Raw genomic sequence first — 20,798 nt, 5'->3', positions numbered from 1 at the left:
TATCAATGCCCACAGGAACCCCAGTGACAGTGTCCTAAAGCTGTAAACCATGTGTTCGTTTTGTTAGACCAGTGGGAGGATGGCTTTTTATGAGCTCAGATTGGAGGGAGATACGCATCCTTTATCACAAGTCCTGTCCTATCTCCGGTGGGCACGTTATTACCGGGGCTGTCATGACACGTTTGTTCATACCTGTTAGCAATGATTTACGTGTCCGACTAGATCCTTCAGATAACCCACTCACCGGCGGTCACGTGACGATTGTTCAAAAGCCATTGTGCCGACAGGTACCTACTTGTAGACCAATGGACGCCGGTCTCCTGACCACGTGCTCAAATATATCGTCGGCAGGACTAAAGTCAGCAGACTTCCTTGATAAGTTGTACATAGCGGTTGTGCCTCATAAGTGGCGGTTCACTGGTGTGACTGCTCGTGATCATCTAAGATGTTTCCGACGGTCCTAAGTCTATTGCTGCTGGTCCTGACGACGTCTTGCTGCCCCCCGGTCGCCGTGGCGTGCCCGCAGGACTGCGACTGTGCGGCGGGTTCGGGCCGGGGTACGGCGGTGGTGTGCCGGGGACCTGCCGTCACAGCGGTCCCGACAAACATCCCCAACGGCACAGTCACACTGTAAGTTCGACTACTTTGTTAGCGTTAAACAACGCTTGCAATTTCCCCCTGTGCGACACGTATAGCTAACGGAGAGGTTGATATAATAGGTGGAGTATCAGTAAGCACGTAGGTAGGTGGAGGATAGAAGTATTTTGTTGACTTTCCCTGCTTACATTTAAACCTTGTAAACACGATAGTAATCCTAAAAACGAACAGAGTGGTCCGTAGACCAGGGTGCAGGCCAACATGTCACTTTGTCTTTTTAAAATTGCTCATTTTGGTCTTCAGAACACCTACCCTTAGTACAAGGAGCTATGGATAACATTTCAGTTTACAATAGGCAAAGCTGTCCCGTTAACAACGTCCCGTCGGCTCATGTATGTATAGAGTAAATATACGGATGTGAGGTCTAGTTTCTTCACGACTCCGGACTACGCTGGTAAGGTAGGCAATGTCTAGTCGCCGGGAGCCCGGGAACCGAAAACTACTATACATGTATACATAACGGCAAGCAGTTTGTCACGGAGAACCACTGCAGCACCCCTGTTACATACTTAGTACGTGTGTGGTGTGAATCCCAATCTGATGGTCTTTGCGCCTTCATGCATTCATTCCTGATCCATGACAATCCCAGGTGGTAAATTGTAGGAGTCAGAATACGTGTTGATGAATGTTAGATCTGTGAGCGTACATGTCAGTGATGTCTTCAAGTGGCGGTGCTTCTCGCTATCTGAGTTATTTTCCTTCCGGCGTTTGATCCGTTTTTCCAAGAAGTCCCATTCTTGTTGAACGTAGTTTCTATCGGTATGGAATAACCTTGGACCTGATGCACATCAAAACACATGGTCAATCTATGAGCATCATTTATAAGCTATCACTGTGCACTACTGTCAAAGTACCCCGTAATAGACACGGCAATAGTACACAGGACGAATGTCTTCTCCTGATCTATGATTACTTTATTGCTGTACCACCACACAATCAGGTTCCGCCAGAATCAAACAGGAGGCTAAAGCCTCATTTCAAGTTGTTGTGTCGGAGGTTCTATTCTAATTGGTTGTACATGGCTCGTCATTTTACCTATGGTTTGCCATGCATATATCGAGTTTCTTTTTTGTCCTGGTTATCCCTAAGCATTTGCATGCTGTTCAGTCTTCTGGACGATCGTGGAATTCGGTTCGAGTTGTTTGCTCAACACCTTAATTACAACTGGTCTGTAATCTAAAGGGGCATCTGCATTTCTCCAGCACTTCAATGTTGTCAACAAGTGTATGGTTTACGACATGCCAGTTACATAAACACGATGATTTGCCATGACCCATGGGAATCCTTTAATACACCTTTGTTTCAGTAAGACACAGTCACAATCATCGGGTCATGTTTTTGACACAAGTCCTTTTGTCGCAGTCACAATAATCGGAACTATTACAAAGCTGACCGTCGATAAGGACCTACGAGAAACTTTTCCGTTACAAGACAAGTAGATCTTGTGCGACAAACGCGGTTGTACCAAGAATGCCCTAGATTTGCTGTCGTAGGGCGGTTGAGAGAGAGGGCCCGTAGTTACGTGCTAATTATGATTGAGGTCGGAGCTGTGTACCAGGGTACCTGTTGGGCACACCAAACATCGCGAGCAAACACGACCCTGTTAGAGGGTACAAAGCGATAAGGAGGTTAATGAGTCACTGTACAACATGCCCTAGTCGGTGTAATTAAGCAACCTTTCACCGCGCTAGAAGATCACAGACGCGCTGCGAGTTGATCTGCCGTCACAATGTGAATGTGTTGCCGATGACTGGGTAACACCAGTAGCAGTAATACTGTACCTGTTATAAACCTGACTCTCATAATGCAGATCGACCAGAGAGTACTTCTTAAAGTTCAAACCAAATTGAGAGAAAATGAACACAATTCCCCACAGGCAACCTGGGTTAACAAGAGCGCTATCTAATTCTTCCTCTGTGATGGAGTGAGCTGTATTCTGGTCTTATTCAATTGCTTTTCTTGATTAGACGCTGTCAATACGGGGCTGCAAAACGCGAGGACAACATATGATAACGTACGGATTATTAGAGGTTTGAAAAAGGGACAAAACAAAAAAGAATGAGCACGACAGGAAAATAACAGACGAGAAGGTTAACGTTGAGTAAGAATTAAGAAAAATAAAACGGGCTGTCTGTTAAGAACTGAACTGGTTTAACACAATCACACTGCCATAAAAATAGTGTACAACAGAAGAGCAGTAATGCCCCTCGGCGGAAAGATTTAGCCATCGTTTGAAATCTGTGCCTGATAAACTGTTGCTGGATGTACCGATGTTTCCCGATATCCAGTGATTAGGTCTGGTGAGCGATCTGCCGACCAGATCAACCAATGTCTACTGAACGCCTCACTATCCGCCAGGCTTCAAGCTGGCACGGCAAGAGCAAGTTGTTGTAAGTAGACTGCATAGCAGTGTCGGAAATGTACATTTAGCTGTATTCAAATTCGATATCTACTTTAAACTTGATGATACGCGAACAGCGCATACATGCATGTAAATGCCACATGCGTTTGGCACTATCGTGCACAACGACACATTCTCCTTCACAAATGGAGGTCGATCCTGCACATTAGCTTCGCGCAGTACTTCGGTATTTACACATGTCTATGCCTGTGAGTGTGTCTCGGTTTCCCTTTGCGTTAACCTGTACCTAACCCATTAGATGGGAACGGTGCAATAAACGTTTCTTCCCATTATCAGGTGTGTAGGCATAAGGCATTAATAGTCCACTAGCACACGATAACAAGGACACCAACAAAGTCGGTCAGCTGAAAAACGGCTTAACGTGGATCCCCTTAATGCATTTGTTTGCTGAGTATCTTGCAAATGGTCTATCTGGCAAGGTTGGATAAAGCAATGTTTAACAATGCATGTATAATCAACATATAGCCTGTAATGCGGTGGACTAACACATGATGTTTGGAGTTGGATATGAAGGGCTTAGATGTGTTATAACCGGCCGACACCGCGTGCCTGTGATACTGTTGTAATACGATAGACTGGTTATTCCAATTACTGTCACAGGTAGATGACGCCTTTCAGAAACATACTGACGTATATCGACAAGTGCAGTCATCTCAGTTTCAAAACTTTCCCCTCCTTTATATGACGTCATCTGTGACGCTCATGTGATGACAGGTGATCGTAAATAGGAAATTATTACCCTTCTTTCTGAACAAATTACATGCTGTTTTCTTAAATAACATCATCAGAGAAGTAAGTGTGTACGTTGTAAATTTTCCATTAGCTTAGGAATACATCTGATGAGTAATTGATTATAAGCATTACGTCAATCATTATGATTCTAATAGCATGTAACGTTACGAAGTAGCAAGGAGAGTGACAACTGTTGTTGATAGCATATACCATAAAAGTTTAGTTTTCTGATTTGAAATAAAGTCATACACAATAATCATCAAACCGCAGCCGAAACTGAGTCCTTCGTCTCTATAGCCCGGCCTGCCAGTCGGTGACACTAATGCCAAATGCCACACAAACTGGGCTTGTGAATGTTGTCATCGAATTTTCGATTTTTCTGAAAAAGAAAATTGCGCTATAGAGGATCAGATTTAGGGGGGATACCACGCTTTTGTACGAAGTTTGGTAAGAAGTTGCCGTAAATGTGAAACTCGCTTTGTGTCGAATCACGCAGTTCAGATGCCTAGGCCATAAAAGAGTTCATAACGATATGCATGCCCTGAACAAGGCCGTGTGACGAACGGTACAGAAACACAAAACGCGGCCAGTTTGCCATCTGGACTGACGTTCAGATAAAATATATGGCCCATATTAATTGCTGCTATAAAGAGATGGTATTGGTTTGCATAACATATAGGACTGGCTTTTTAAACGACGTCCTACTTTATGATCCCCCTATAGGCACACGGCGTCTCTAACAATACCATTATCCCATCGTTTATTATACTGAAGGGCGTCATATATCGAGCTATTTGTCTAAATGGGCTTGAGTATACACGGAGCTTTAGTGTGCCTAAACAGGTGCACTGGCCACACAGAAACCTGTCATACATCATAACGAGTGGCTGTGTTTTTGTTTTAAACACACACACAGACCATTGAAGGTCAGACAGAGGTCATACCTACTCATGAATCATCAGCGCTCACAGTAGAGCCGGCGAAGACGTAGTTCTCCTGTCGGTTAGCGCCGGGTCGGGTAGCCTCCAAGAAACTGTCGTTACTCTGTCGTGTCTCTGTGTAGCCCACGGTCTGATTCCTCGATAAATGTGTATATATAAGCTTATCAATAAGTATTGCAAGTTCTTGGTCGAAGGCTAGAATTGCAAGTAACAGAACAAAACAGTGAATACTTAACACTATTAAACAGCAATATAACATAGGACTACTCTAATCTAGATGTTAACTCTAAAACTAAACTAGTTAGGTTTGACTTCTGTTGGATACAGGTGAAAGCAAAAAACACACGTTTTCTGTGATGTGTGGGTTCTGTGATGTTAAAAGGAGAGTATTTATTGTCTTCCATGCAATTTAGCGGCTTCAATAAAGAGCATGGGTATCTGTGCAACCAGAATGACAAGATGAGATGATGATAAAGACCTTGTAGCTTGGAAGTTATGAGGTTTTACCTTTTGCGTCCGTCTTTCACAAAGTTATACCTTTCGACCTTTTCAGAAAAATAGCTGACATGACTTCTAGTGATGGATAATAGCTTGTTGTTTGTATTACTGCGACTGTGGACATTTTGGTTGGACTCATTGAGGCATATCCAGACATTTAGAGACCACCGTTCTATCAGAGCGATAGTTTCCATTTTCCATTCTCACCCATTCGCCTTATATCCCCGGTCTCAGAACTGTTTTCGCAACAAAGCAGGCAGCAATGATGTATGATAATACCAGGTAGACTTCATTTCCACTGTAGTACATTCAGTTCGCAGCCGTTTCTCTGAACCGATTTGAAAACATGCCAGGAGGCAGTCGTGGTCCGTGTACTTACCAGGTGGATATTGATGGCGGTCACGTCGTGGTTCCCACAGCTTGTACACCATTAACCGCTGCTAGTATCATGCTTAACCTTCTGTACGGCTATTCACTTGATATGCCAAGTTCTCTTTCCGCCGTGAATCCCCGGAGAGCCGAGGCGACGTGATGAGAATGATCGGCTCAGTACAAAGAGAGTCCGACTCAGAAATGTCATCATTACCTCATTATCTTCCACCACCTGCTCTACATCAAACAGAAACAGTCGTTCTGATGCTACACCTGCAGGATGTATGTTTAAACTAGAATTAACGTAGGACGTCATTGGGAGGGTAGCTTCAAGCCTAACAGCAATTGTTGGTCTTCCCCGGACTCTTTAACATTCTGAAAAATGTTCCACCTAGTACTCGCTCTGCAAATCCCGGCACTAGCTCGAACTACCTGCCGCACCCACTAGTACTTACTACAACGTCCACTTGTATGCATTCTGTAGAGAGTATTTCAACTGTGAATATACAGAGTACTAAGTATCATTGTTGTATTGCGTTCAAATTTGTCCTTTTTACCTTAATACTTTGTAAGTTGATCCAGTATTCAATAGCATTGCGACATATTAAGGTCCTGCCGTGTCATAATGGTCTTTTCGCGAAGATTAAAAAAAAACGAGGAAGACTGCGGGAGACTTTACAGCCTACAGTATAGACAAGGTCAGGTCTTACTGTACCTATGGTCTTCAGGTCCCAATAGAAATGTTGCTGTCTCCCTGCCTTCTTGAGACGACATTGGTCGTCAGGTAGGGCGAACAGTTACTGCCGTCTCTCCCCGATGAGACGCTACTTTCCAACTCGCTAAGCAGATATGTTCAAACTTATCTCTCCATTTAGTGTATTGGAAGGCAGTGTATGATGTATTGACGTTGAGTAAATCCCCATTTAGAGTCGACCACATATCCGGGCCCGGCGACACTTTCGGGCTCAACACGCAGTTCCTGTAGCAACTCCGACTGCCTCGTAAAACATCGATTCGTCACCCCTCACCTTAAGTGTTAGAACATTTTTGTCGCAGCAGTAGAACAATAAAACATTTCTTTTAATGCTATCCCTTCCAAGAATCCCAACGGAACATGGCACAGCTTATCTGTAAGAGTTCAGAACCACGAAGGGATTATTACCCTTCACTTTAAGTCTACTCCCCATCCGTCGATGTCACTGAGCGAGATTCATTCAGATGATATCGAATAACTTGGAACGATGTTACGTCTCGGTATCTGATTGAATTCTTGCTAAGATTTAAATATCTACATTCTACACAGAAGTAATGAGTTCAAAAGCCCCTCCAAATAACTAGAAATCGCAATGCGCTTAGGAAAAATCTCCCAGGCAGACGACTGGAATTCCAGTAGCCGACAGTAAAAGAAAACACACACACCGTGAAAAAGGACTGGATGCAGCTGTAGGCTGTTGTCGAGGATTATTCTTTATTCCTCAGAACAAGAAATCATGTTTGCATGTATTCCCGGTCGTGCCGGCATTACCTACTGAAGCAGTAAGGCACGGTGGCTGGTGATCATGAAATATGCACACCTTACAGACCATACGACGTCAGCGGTAATCATGACTTATGTTCCAGTAACCGGTAATCACGATGCATGGTTCAACATCAGAGAGGGAGAACAATTTTTCTGGCTTCTGGGATCAAAGAGTCTTTTCATTAATGGAGTTTGGCTCTCCTGCGATTTACATGACACAAGAAGTTAAGCTGTTCCACGCACTGTTTCTCAACAAATTAAAGTTGGCCAAAAGCCCTGATGGCGTTTGTCCCCAGAGGAGGCAAATTCATTAGTCCGCTGGAAACAGTTTACTTAGTCTTCTAAATTGCGTCCTTTTTGTGTGCTATTGAACGCATTACTCTTTCACGCCGTCCGGGCGCCATGAATTAGAGATGAATCACGCTGTGGAAGGAACTTTACACTTTGCTTTAGGCCCATCTTGACGGCCGTGTTATTAGCCGAGCTCTTTTGTCATGTGTTCTTTACTCCGCGATCAAAGGTAGCCACGGTCAACAAACAGATTTGCTGGAAATGCAGAGGTCTATCATTGCTTCTCAAAAATAACCCGGTCAGGTCGGCTTGAAAGCTCAGATCTAACATCGCGGGAAAATCCCAACTACTTTCCAATACGACAGAATATATTTCTCTTTTGATAGAAAGTAGTAGAACTTTTTCTATAGCCGGCCAGGCCTTGATGGGTGACTACAGGCGCGTGATATGTCCGCTGGCGGTGCAAAGATGCTTAAACAGAATCACAGTTCAGAATGTACCAAAAGAATCTCACGCACAATCACTGCTGATGATTCGAATGTAGCCATTGGCGGTTTCCGTTTGTTTGAGAGTACACAGCGGTGAGAACGAGCAGGTGGCTGGTCACAGAGGGGAATGATTTAGCATTTAGTCAGTTTGTACGTGTGCTTACTCTCCAAGCAGAGGTCGGTGGGGAAGATTGATACTTTTTTGTCATATGCCCCGCTTTTTGTCCGCTCTCAGGTTGGTTGGAAAGCGGACAAAAATGGGGCATATGATAAAAAGGTAAGAATCTTCCCCACTAACCTCTGCTTGGAGAATACGTGTGCTGTCTGGTTTCTGATCTACAGCACATGACAGCTATTGGGGTGTGAAACAGGTTTTCAACCGATGAAAGTGATGGCCATACAGACCAAATCATTGACACCGATCGGTCCGCCGCTATAATGTAGTTTACTTTCTCTGCAACAAAGGAAATCTATCCTCCTTCATTACCCACCTTTACTGCCTTCTTCGGGATGACTAACCCACCACTATGCACACGTGGCCTTGAGGACACGTGACTTCAGTAATAGGTCAAAGATACCTGAAAGACTGTATCGCCCTCTCACCATAACTTATGTTACTTTGGTGCAGTAACTAGTTCGGGGAGCCGAAAAACTGGTTTGATTACATTCTGTGTCGTAAATAAGTTTAATAGAGAACGAGTGGGCTTTCATTTTGTACAATGGTTAGACAGTAGATTAAACAAATCAAATATTTGTATCGCATAACCGGTAACCCGCCTTTAGTCATAGCACACCAGCTCTGCACTAGTACCGTGACAAGCACAAGGGACTGATCACTGAGTTCCATACAAATAGCTCATCGTCAGTGTAACGCCATGTACCTGCTCCCCCCAACCAGGGAGTTCCACCAGACGGCCATCCCCAGCCTGACGACCGGCGGGTTGCCAGTGGCGGCGCTGAGCGGCCTCACCTTGATGTGAGTATTCAATCTTGTATCGATTCACAAACTCCATGCGCACTTCCCTGAAGACTTACCCGGTACATTAGCCGTCCCCGACCGCTGCAAGTCTTCAAAGTATAAGTCAACCACGAAACTTTCAAGGCTTTCACAACTATTATTATAAAGTAGAATTTTCAAATCCCCAATGTTGAAAGCATTCGCACTGTTGGAAGGTGGATTTCTATTCCAGCAGCAGCCAATCAGCAGCAGCCAGAAGGATTGGCTGCTACTTTTGTCTCTCCAACATATCAATGTCATCTACCAGCCAGACCGCCGTGTTTGATATACTGTAGCCATTGGTCGTACTGCACACGAATAGAGATTTACTTGAGTCTTTTCGTAAAAGCAATTTCAACTTCGATATCACTCAATACTTCTCCCCTTGCAGAAAGTTCCAAGAAGACACGTCGTTATCCCAGATCGAGCCGGGAGCCTTCGACGGCCTCCCCAACCTGCAGTACATGTGAGTAACGGGCTGGAACTAACTCAATCCATTACTGTGTAATAAGTAATATATCAGTGTAATATATCAGTGTGCACATTACAGATCACCCCACCCCCCACATCACATAACCACCCGCACAGTTACCGACTACTGGTACCTTAACAGACTTAGACACGTAAAGGCTGTCAGACTTAATCCGAGCGAGAGAAGAACTGGCACGCACACAGTTTGATGAAGTGCTGCCCTTGGTGATATCCAGCACAATGCCAGTCTGTGTATTATACACTGATCGCGAACATGTCGAAGTAGAGGTTGGGGGGAGGAAGGAGCATAACGTTTTCTGATTGCCCTTTTTTTAACGCCAGTCTCTGAACTAGGGATGGTTGTGTGCTGGAATGATTGCGCAGCCAGAAAACGTTACAAACTTGCTTCCCAACATCTGCTTGTCATCGAACTACCGCAAGCCCCTGATTTCTCCGGAAAACTGACCCGATTTGACCCGCCGTACAAGAGCAGGGTTGTCGGCTCTTTATAGAAAATGTGCCGAATGATTACGAGAAGAAAAACCTTCATCTGTGAAAGTAAAACACCTAAAAGTATGCATAGCCCATGAAAACAAAAAAGCCTAATTGCATATTGATGTTATTTCTGTACTGTAACAGTGTAAGTTTGATACATATCACTTTATTCACTATCATCCACAGTGAGTTCCTGAGAGTTAGCAGTCTCCATGACCTGAGGAACTTTACAGGAACCATTCCTGCGCTGAAGAAGCTGTGAGTTTGCTTTCAAAATCAGCCAGTGTATGATTTTGATTTCACGCTAGGAAAATAGCCCCCCCCCCCACAATAAAACATAAATGCTTCACAGAATGAGTCTATTGTAGTCTAGAAACGGATAGTAGATTTACAGACGTCAAGCTCAATGAATCAGAATTGTTCGGGTTGTGGACGAAGCTATGACATTCCATGATGACAGGACGACGTTGTGCTTTTCACGATGATGAAGCTGCTATTCTTGCTTTCCTACAGGTCTCTCGTGAACTGTGGACTGACATCCATTCCAGACTTCAGTCGTTTGGCGTCTGCCGAGCTAACCGTCGAAATGTGAGTCAATGGGAATGAAATGGGCTTTCTTAGTGACTTTGTTGACGCATTTGCGGGAAGACATTACCCATGACCAGTGTGTATTTTTCTAACAGCACATTGAGCGGACAAGGAGAAATGTTAGCAGTAAAACAGCATTTCCAGTGTAAAATGTCATCATTTGCTGAAGACGCAGCAGCTAAACACGGAAATGACTGAAAAGAAATCTGACGCACTCCAAATAGCGCTCTCTGAACTGGTGTTTTCATGAAAGTGACAGATGTGAACGTTTTCCAAATTCAAAGCCATGAGGAACATGTACACATCGTCACATGAAGTATTTTCTGTGTGCTTTTAACTTTCTATAAAATGCCAACTGTTTTTTATATGGTTGAGATTTTATCCTATGCCACTAAGTTTTGCACCAGTACACTGCTGTAACATCAGTTTGGAGAACAAGATCCAACACGCAACACCTTGTATATTCCATGACAGCATCATAAAAGTTAAAGAATGTTCAATCAAGTCATAGGTTCAAAAGTGGAGTAATCTGAGGAGCCTCCCATTTTACAATGCCGCGTCAACATGATTCTCTAATCTTCCCTCGTGAAGACTATCGTTTCAGTTACACAGTTTTTGTCGATTTACCTTCATCTGTTTCCCTGTCTCTTAGTCTATATCTAATGGGACCTGCCTTTGTCCTTTCCACAGCGATCTGGAGTGGAATCAAATCACTTCGATCCCAACCGGAGCCTTCAGCAGCTTAGCCGATAACATCCACACCGTGTAAGTTACACCATCATGCACACGGTCCGAACTACAACCATATCATTGCTGATCGCAGATCAATGTAAAAGTGCGTTACACGGAATGGCGAAAATTCAGAAGTATTCTGATTCAGTTTCCAAGTCAATAGTAGTCCTGTGTTTCATATGTGTCTGTCAGAAACTGTGGACAGACTTGAACATCATCCATTGTTTGCCTGGACACAAACGCCGTCCGTGGAGTCTGCGGTCATGACTTAACAAAAGGATAGACATCACTGAACAGAAGGGTAGCGATGATCACATAAAAGTAACGACTTCTAACTGCCGACAGTCCGGATGAGCAGGATTTGGAGAGTCCGCAGCTGCCAATACAAATTACACGGATGTAATGTAATTTGGCTTGGGTCAATGTGCTTTGCTTTGACCATCAATGTATGGGTGTGGCTCTATATACAAACACTAACTTGACATAGCTAAGTTATCACGGAGCCAACTAATTAAAAACATAGTTTCACGAAACTTATCTTGCTACAATATCAGTATGATATCATTTTTCTGTATGATGGATACATGAAACCAATTTCAATGTATCCATGCTAACATATCACGCACATGCACTAGGGAATCTTTGTTACTCTCCTTTAAATCTTCTTTTCCTTTCATGACAAATGACAACTATTGTTGGTCCTAAAACCACCGTTCATGTTTCTCTCCAGAGAGCTGGAGTTTAACCAGATCCGAAGCGTGTCATCCCGAGCGTTCTCCGGCAGCAACATCTACAACTTGTACGTTCCGTTGGCATGACCAACTCCCTTACCCGTATCCCGTATCCGTAGTCTCTGTTGTGTACTGTAGTTCTTATCTCGTATCCTCTAGTCACCAGGCAGATCCTGGGAGGAAAAATTGCAATACAGTATTGTCTCTTTGGCCATGCCCTTTCGCTGACACGCTTGGGGGGATTGTGTTTCGGTAAAACAGGTCACGGTTCTGCCTCCCAGAATATGATTGGAAATTACGTAGCCCGTTAGTGGAGGTATTCTCTGATTACGATTGGTCCAATGTTGAAGAAACTGGATTTGGGGATCTCCCTGTAATTATTTTCCATTAAGCATTACTTCCTGTGCGATTTAAAGTGAACAGAAGTCAATTACGTCGAAACGAGCTGGTTTAGCCTTGGCATTTGTGGGAACTAAAATAGACATCCTGTAGGAACTACAGGACGTACGTCTGGAGCAGAATGAACAATGCCTATCTGATTTTTCTTTTACGAAAGTCTGTTCCACGAGTCAATTCTTTCATCTCTCACTGCATGCGATTTTGTCATTTTCTTGTTGCATCAGTGAATCTGAAAAGACAGTGGATGCCATGGCATTAAATGCAACAGACACACAGTGAAACTTACAGGTACAATACTAACGTTACATCCAAGAATTATTGATTTTAAACTTGAACATAAGATGTCTTCCTATCCCTAGATACCTGCAGTACAACAGCCAGTTGACGTCTCTCGCTGACGACGCCTTCGAGGGAATCAGACAGCTGACCCGCCTGTAAGTTATCAGCACTTCTTTAACTTGTTTTCTCTGTGACTAGGAGTTTCCTTACTGAAGTATTGTTTTGTCATGACGTGTATTCCAGTCAGGCTTTTGTAGTCCGTCACAATGAACAGTCATCTGTTTGATGGTAATGGTAAAGTTAGTCCCCGTAGTAGCCTTTCAGAGGCCATAGAGACAATAGGCTGTTATCCACTGCGTCTAGGGCACGGTATTGAAAGGTGGAGCCCAACCTCCCAAACCGAAGTCAGGTACCCATTTTTACACCTGGGTGGAGTGTGGAAAGGGCACAACATCGGTGGCATGTCAGGGTATTCGAACCCAGGACCTCTGCAGTCTGGGCCAAACATCTTAACCGTTACGCCAACAGGGCGCCACACTACACGTTTTTATGGTAAGTGCACATAAAAGATAAAAGACTTTCTCAGTGCACTGTCATTTCAGCACCAAGGCCGGAAACACCCCCATAATCTTCCAATCTTCACGCCACGTACACAAATACGATAAAAGAGAGCTGACATTTGAAGGACTTTTATGCATGTAATACATTTTTACTACCGAATCCGTTTTCCATTTCTGTACAAAGATGGATTGTCCAACGCGCGTAGAGTTAGATCAATCTCTTTCGCTAGCGCATAAGTCAGCGTACAAGTTGTCAGAGATTTTGTCTCTATGTTAAACATCGTCAACACAACTCTTCATAACAGACTTTCACACCTACGTCTACATCTACGTCTTCGTTTTCAAAAACTCTCCTCGAAGTGCCTCTGTCCTCAGTCCCTGCGACACTCGTCGTATGGTTTTAACGATGAAGTTCCCACTGCCTTGACTCAGAGCACAGGGTGCCATCATTCCCATTATCAAAGGACCTGCCAGGGTAGGCATATTGAGTAGGCTGACGCCCGTCACCTCTCAGCCTCGTGACTATAAACACTCTGTGCCATTTCCTAGGTCGGTCTGTAAGACACGATTGCACAATTTCCTGCCATCATGACAATCATTACGGCCCCAATCTCCCTCCTTTGCCGTTATTACCGGCGCTTCACGGATATCCATTAGTTCTGCTTAGACGGGGGCTTTTGGACGACAGCATCTCTAAATAAGATTGGCATGCTTCAGATATATTTGAGATTCAAGGAGATCGTTTTACCTCATCGCTAGATGAACAATTTTACGACATACATATGCGCTCACGTAGACGTTTACCGTGACATATACTCAAAATTTCACACACCAAGTGCAACGTATTTCCCCATCTTATGGTAGTTTTATAAAGGGCTTTAAACTTGATTTCTAGTGACGTATTGCCAAGTTACAAGCACTGTCGCGTATCGAAACTAATCTGACGAAAAGAACGAGATTGCATTTCTTAGGGAAGACAGGGCGGCATTAATCCGCGCGAGGATCGATGTGAGGGGGAAAAAAAGTGCGCGGCTCTATTCAACCACATCTGTACGAGAAGGTATTTGTTTGCAACGATAAAAGTTACAAACGCCGCTACTACTCAAGCTATAAGTCTACTTCTTGTTCTGTAATGGGGTTCATGCCCTTGTCAGTGCGGCAAGTGATGGATTGTACCAGGTTCTTAGACAGGGATTTAGTTTGAACATTAACGTCCTTGCAGTCATGCATTTGTTGGCACTGCCAAAGGACTTATCATTGGGAAGAAATGTCAGGAAGTCTAAACCACAAGCTGTTATTGAATGCATGAGGACTTAACTGCAAGACATCCCGAAGGACATAAGATGTATTTTGATTGGGTGCTTTGATCCCAATCTGATGGTGGTGTTAAGATCTATCAAAGGATGGAAATGTTAACAGCTTTCAACCACAAGTCATTTATAACTGCCGGGAACATTGAAACTCGTTATCTTTGCCTTTGACAACCATGCAAGGATTTGTACGATGTTCTCTTTGTATTCTAAGGGATAAATGTGATCAACAGATATGAAATATAGTGACCTCTTTGTGTTCTGTGGAGTAAACTAGTTCGCTGCCATGTTAATGATGTTAGTAACAGGATAGATATCGATTGTGAAACTAAATTTTATCTTTTAAGTGTGGAAACGTTATCCAAATTTCCGCGACAAATTTAGCACATATAGAGAGTAAATGTATATACGTGCCGCTGACTACCATGTGTACACGATGTTAGCGCAGTATTACAAGACGTTACTGTACATGTTGTCATCAGAACGAATCTGCAATCTGTTCATACATGTGCGTGAGGTTATGGGTCACTTTACACAAGGCTATGAGAACTTCGTGTGCCTGGCACTAAATGTGTTCAGAGCAGAGATGTTAACCATATCCGTGCGATTTGTGTAGGATTCATTTTGAAGGTTTGATATGTCATGTTTGTTATCCTAGCGATTTGTCCGGCACAAGGATCACGAAGCTTCCCACGCGAGGGCTGCAGTCACTGACGGTCCTCACGGTCAAGGACACGCCAACTCTCAAGGACTTTCCCGCCATCACCAACTTCTACCTGCTGCAGGAGGCAACTCTGACGTACGCAGCGCACTGCTGCGCCTTCAAGTAAGGACGATGGGGAGTTCGGTGTTGTAGCGTAGCGTACATATTGTACATGGACAGATACACCCTGATTTTGCGCCAATACCGATTCAGTGTGCAGCTCACAAATGTAATAATTACGACGGAAAATAGAAATCAGCCTGTAACGCATTGCTCTGGGAAACGTAGCAAGTAGTTGACTGGGCGGTCGATCAATTAGAGCTTTTGAGATGGCAAATCTTTACATATTAGGTGCGTCATCGAAAAGTTCCAAAAGTTGCGCGTTAGTCTTTGACATACATGTGTGTACATACCTGTCTGATACATGTGTGTATTTCCTATTGTCACCTGAGCAGATCATTACTGTTTCTGACATTTCCATTCGGCGTTCCTGCAGGTATCAGAGAGCAGAGCTGCAGTTCGGCACTCAGTCGGGTACCGTGGCGGCTTGCGTCACCACAGCCACACCGGCACCGCACCAGGGAACCGGCGGGGTGCTTACCGGGAGGAAACGGAGGCGTGTAGGCGAGACTTCTCGCGGCGCCGTCCCGTTTGACCAAGTCTCGACTGGCGCCCATTACTCGTCAATAAGGGGAGGAGTGGAACGCGTGACTTTCCCCCAGGTGACTACACTTACCGAGAGGATCCGGACAACAAGAGACACTGACAGCGGCATAGAAGGGACAACCAGCCGACGACCAAGCACGGAACCTGTACATACTCCACAGACCTCAGACGGGGGAGGGTGGCCAGGAGGGGGAGGGTGGCCCGGTGAGGGGGGTTGGCCAGGTGGGGGTGTGGTGTGGCCGGGTGAGGGGGGCTGGCTGTCACCCATACCGCCTGTAGACCAAAACGTGACGGGGATCAGCTGTGGGGATGTGGTGGATCTGCAGGAGGACTTCACGTGCCGGCCCGAACCCGACGACTTCAACCCGTGCGAGGACATCACGGGCTACGTCTGGCTGCGCGTCATCATCTGGTTCGTGTCTCTCCCGGCCGTCTTCGGCAACCTGCTGGTCGTGCTGGTGCTGCTGCTTACCAAGACCAAGATGAATGTCGCCAAGTTCCTCATCTGCAACCTCGCCTTTGCAGATTTCTGCCTGGGGTTCTACCTGCTGATGCTAGCGGCTGCAGACCTCTACAGCTCCCACAGCTACTACACATGGGCCATCGTGTGGCAGACGGGCGGGGGGTGCCAGGTGGCCGGGTTCCTGACGATGTTCGGCAGCGTCCTGTCCATCTTCACGCTCACCTTCATCACGGTGGAGCGCTGGTACGCCATCACCTACGCCATCCACCTGGACAAAAGAGTCACCATGCGCGTGGCAACCAGGGTGATGATGTTGGGGTGGATCACTGCCATCGTCATGGGGTTGCTGCCGCTGGTGGGAGTCAGCAGCTACTCCTGGACCAGCATCTGCCTGCCGATGGACACGACGGACCCCGTGGACTTGGGCTACGTCGCCGCGACCATGATCATCAGCGTGCTGGCCTTCTGCCTTATCTGCGGCTGTTACATCGGGATGTACTGCGCTGTGCGACACACGGACGGGGCCTACGGGATAGAGGCCAAAAGGAACGACGCCAAGGTGGCTAAACGGATGGCTATTCTGGTCTTCACAGACTTCGCCTGTTGGTTCCCAATCGCACTATTTGGCGTCACCGCTGCCTTCGGGCACCCTCTCATCAGTGTTACGAATTCCAAGATCCTCCTGGTCATCTTTTACCCGATCAACTCGTGCGCTAACCCGTTCCTGTACGCCATCTTCACGAAGACGTTCCATCGAGACGTAATCACAACTCTGGCGCGCTTCGGGTTCTGTCAGGCGAAGGCCATGCAGTACCGCGGCACCATGTACTCCAACACCGCGTCCGTCGCAGGACGCCACAGTCAGAGCACCATGAGTTCGGTGCACAAGGTCTCGACAAAGTGCAACCATTCTCACGCGTCCTTAAAGAGCCAGTGTGCAAACTGCTCCACTCCAAAGTCAACACGGGTCATGACAAAAACGTCCATACCCATGTCCTCACTATTCAAAGGCCAAAACGGTAAGAAAACGCAAGCTGTAGAAATAAACCACACCGCCATAGTAAATGGCACCACGAAAAACGTCAATCTAGATGGGAACCAGACAAAAGACGAGAACGACATGGTTAAAGCTGCAATCAGGAAAAAACTGAGCATTGTAAACGAAACGTCCGAAGGGACGTCAGCAGCCGATCGCGAAGACTCGACTGTGGGGAAAGAACCGACAGAAGAACCCAGTGTGCTATCAGGAGAATCCCGAGCAAAGACAGACTCTTCAGACACGCTGTCGGAGGGGTGTAGCAGTAGTAGCAGTTCTAGAGAAAGCATTTCAGAGAAACTTCCCCCCATCCGTGTGGGTGCTGACGACACCATAACGATATCTCTTCCCAAAACATGGATATGATATGATAACGGGGTTGGGGGGTCTTCCGTCCAAGTTACTTACTGCACAAGACCAAGAACTTGCCGATAAAATACAGTCAAAACTGGTCACCTTAAATTAGGGAAGTCATTTTGAAAGTTCGTGGTTGATGTCCCAGTGCGAAGGTGTACACGAGCTTCCCAATTTTGATGTATATAATATACTCTGGTATCTTTATTTCTGGTGCCATTCCACATACAAAGTAGCCTGTGTGTGTGTGGAAAGGCATGATTGAATCAATTTTGATTATATCTAAAGGATTTCTACAAACGATCAAAGACTTGCGACGGGACATCAAGGGCTAATTTAATCAATTCTATCCTAGAAAGACAGGAAGATATTATCAACTGGAAGCTGTGGGAAACATACCCAATCGCGCAGCCAGATATGCACCTTGAGGTGTGCATGATACAAAGGTTCTTACCGAGACAGTGACTAGAAATTGTTCGAATTACTCTAGAACACACTCTACAGGTGCTTTTAGGCCCACCCCACAAATCTGTAAATCTTCTCGGACTATCCAAACTGGTAGAAATAGTAGAAATAACGGACATGAATAACCAAACTTGTTCATCAGACCCGGGTAAAATCACAATGATTGGTGTTCATGCTACTAATGAGACAGTGAAGTCGTGTGAAGCCATCCGAACATCCCCATCCTCGTGCAGAGATGAGAGATCTGTGATCATTTGTCGCAGACAAAAAGTACAAAATAATGTTTGTTTCAGACCCTGGTGTAATCGGCAGTAACTACTATCAATGCTTCTAACGACAACTCGACGTCTGGTAAAATCATCTGAACATCCTCACGGGTGACAATCAAAGATTTGTCACTGAAAGTACATACAAAAATAACCCAAGTTGTTTTTCAGACACTGCCTTGGGGTTTCACTAAGTGGACAGACCTGTCGGATTGCTTTTATGTAATCATTAGTACCTGCCGATGAGAAAAAGAAGTCTTGTCATCCCATCCAAACTTCCCCATCACACTGCAAAGATGAAACGTTGCCGCTGCGAGCAAAAACAAGCTCGCTCCTTTGGGGTTTGCGCTCGGCCGTGTTCTTGTGCACAGCACGATTACTTGCCTCTTCGGCGATGGAGAATATGAACGGAAAGACAACATTACTTGAAGAACAAACTCAATCAGACCATTGAACCCTACATCATTCTGTACGAAACGCATACGGACGGGAAACTTGCCATGTAGCCTACAGTGTATATAAAAGTAAGATAAAAAAGATATTACTGTGTACAAAGTATAGTTTTAGTATTGTCTTTGACCAGTCAGAAATATAAACATGACAGCTCGAGCTCTTTGCTGAAACATGGAGAACCTTGTACAGAATTCCACAGCTGTGTACAAAATTGTGCTGCGTTAGAGTATACTATCTTAGAACATAATTACCTAGTCTAGTACGTTCTTCACCAAACGTCTGAAAACCAATTCACCACATTTCCGGCAGTCGAACAGCAATCTAGACGCTGAAGTAAAGAACGCCTGAGATTTCACCCAGTTTCATTAGTCATCCCTATCTATTAGCTAATGTTATATATAAAGAGAAGCCAATATATCCAGATTCCATTACGAGGGAGGTGTAAACGTTGACATGGAAGCTGTTTGTTTTCCTAATGTATCTAGTACCGGAGTGCGAAGGAGTCTTAGAGACACAATGCAAATCTGAACGGCCATTTTGTTTGCACCAAGACGAAGCGTAAGTGCCGAAGACGAATGGACTTGATTGTCTTTTGCAATGGTCCATTATAGTGGGCACCAAAGAGAAGATAAGACAACATCAAAGTACGACAAATGCACTTTTGTAAGAGACCTAACGAGAGTAAAACTGCCGGACGTTCCATCTGAACGAAGATGGACAGAAAGGGTGATCACTGGTGACTACGGAGGATTTGTCTTATACCTAGGATGGTCTCTCAAGTGTTCTTTGTCAAGAACGACAAGTAATTGACCAAGGCAAAATATACTTGATGTGTATTAAAGGCAACAACGTCCATATCTTTCGTGTTCGTAATGACGTTCACAAGCTTATAGACAGTTTGGATAAGCCAAGGATGTCTATGGAGGAGATCTGATTTATCTTAATATAAGGATTCAATTTAGAAAACAAATGTATAAAGACTTGTACACAGAGATGCCGCGTTGTAACGTAATAGATAAGTATGGCATATATGTTGGTGAAGGTTAGACATCCAGGTAATAAGATACGCCAAAAATGATTACTCAAGCAACTGGATAAGATTTTGAAACAGTCAGACGTTTCAGACAGCATCCGCTGTCTTTCGTCAATGACTAACGATAGGACTGAGAACACCAGGTTTTATCCCAAAACTCTGAATAGATATGGTAATGAGGTTAAGACAATTTAGGGTGTCTTGAAGTAGTATTAAAAAGAAGATTAATTCAAGACAAAGTTTATGCCAATAGTTCAATTATGGCATATATGTATATGATCAAAAGCAATCGCTACTTAGAATTTCACAGCGAGAGGCTTTGTAGTGCTATCTGGTTCGCCATTTTGTCAGTTAACTGTTGTTAACTATCCGTGTAGTTAGTGTATGTATACTGGAGATGGAGGGCACTTTGTATATCGCCACGAAGGACAACAGAAAGACATCTGTAGTGATATTTCCTTAAACCAAGAGAAGCAAAGATCTATTGTATATACATTGTAGATACTAAAACTGAATATATCCTACATCAAGGAAAAGATAGTAACTCTGTTAACTGGATATTTCTGGATCATTTTGTTGATCATACTTGCCAGTCGATTTGTCTATTGTTCTTGGATAGGTAATGCAATGATATGTAAATGAAGGGAGCGTACGTGCAAGCGCCTTGTCAGACTCTGTAACGTTACTTGTTGTTTGTAACCCCAGACGTACGCTGACCAGAATGTTGTCCCGTTCCCCGGCTGATGTAGTGAGTGACGGATGGTATAACCATTACAGGTTATGAATCATTTTTGTCTATGCGTATCCATGTGCTATACCATACACATTCTTTTATGAAGCAAACAGAAATGAACAAATACAGACAAGATGACGACGC

At 44.6% G+C, this 20,798-nt stretch overlaps 1 protein-coding gene across 1 annotated transcript; it reads left to right on the top strand.

Annotated features, from left to right (window-relative positions):
- The first annotated feature begins 343 nt into the window (after nucleotides 1-343).
- Nucleotides 344-20,797, top strand: LOC136431966 (lutropin-choriogonadotropic hormone receptor-like). Its single transcript, XM_066422976.1, has 10 exons — nucleotides 344-630; nucleotides 8,819-8,896; nucleotides 9,309-9,383; nucleotides 10,070-10,141; nucleotides 10,397-10,471; nucleotides 11,162-11,236; nucleotides 11,934-12,002; nucleotides 12,693-12,767; nucleotides 15,141-15,308; nucleotides 15,682-20,797. The coding sequence occupies exons 1-10, from the start codon at nucleotides 446-448 to the stop codon at nucleotides 17,714-17,716; spliced, it is 2,907 nt and encodes a 968-aa protein (XP_066279073.1). The 5' UTR covers nucleotides 344-445; the 3' UTR covers nucleotides 17,717-20,797.
- The last annotated feature ends 1 nt before the right edge of the window (nucleotide 20,798 follows it).

The sequence above is a fragment of the Branchiostoma lanceolatum genome, chromosome 4, assembly GCF_035083965.1.
Source record: "Branchiostoma lanceolatum isolate klBraLanc5 chromosome 4, klBraLanc5.hap2, whole genome shotgun sequence".
Classification (NCBI taxonomy): Eukaryota; Metazoa; Chordata; class Leptocardii; order Amphioxiformes; family Branchiostomatidae; genus Branchiostoma; species Branchiostoma lanceolatum.
The sequence above is the reverse complement of the archived record's forward strand: the minus strand, read 5'-3'. Positions and strand labels throughout refer to the sequence as shown.

Coding starts and splice junctions, on each gene's coding strand:
- LOC136431966 (XM_066422976.1), top strand. CDS start 446: ATGTTTCCGACGGTCCTAAGTCTATTGCTGCTGGTCCTGACGACGTCT. Junction 8,897..9,308: donor CTGAGCGGCCTCACCTTGAT/GTGAGTATTCAA, acceptor CTCCCCTTGCAG/AAAGTTCCAAGAAGACACGT. Junction 9,384..10,069: donor CTCCCCAACCTGCAGTACAT/GTGAGTAACGGG, acceptor TATCATCCACAG/TGAGTTCCTGAGAGTTAGCA.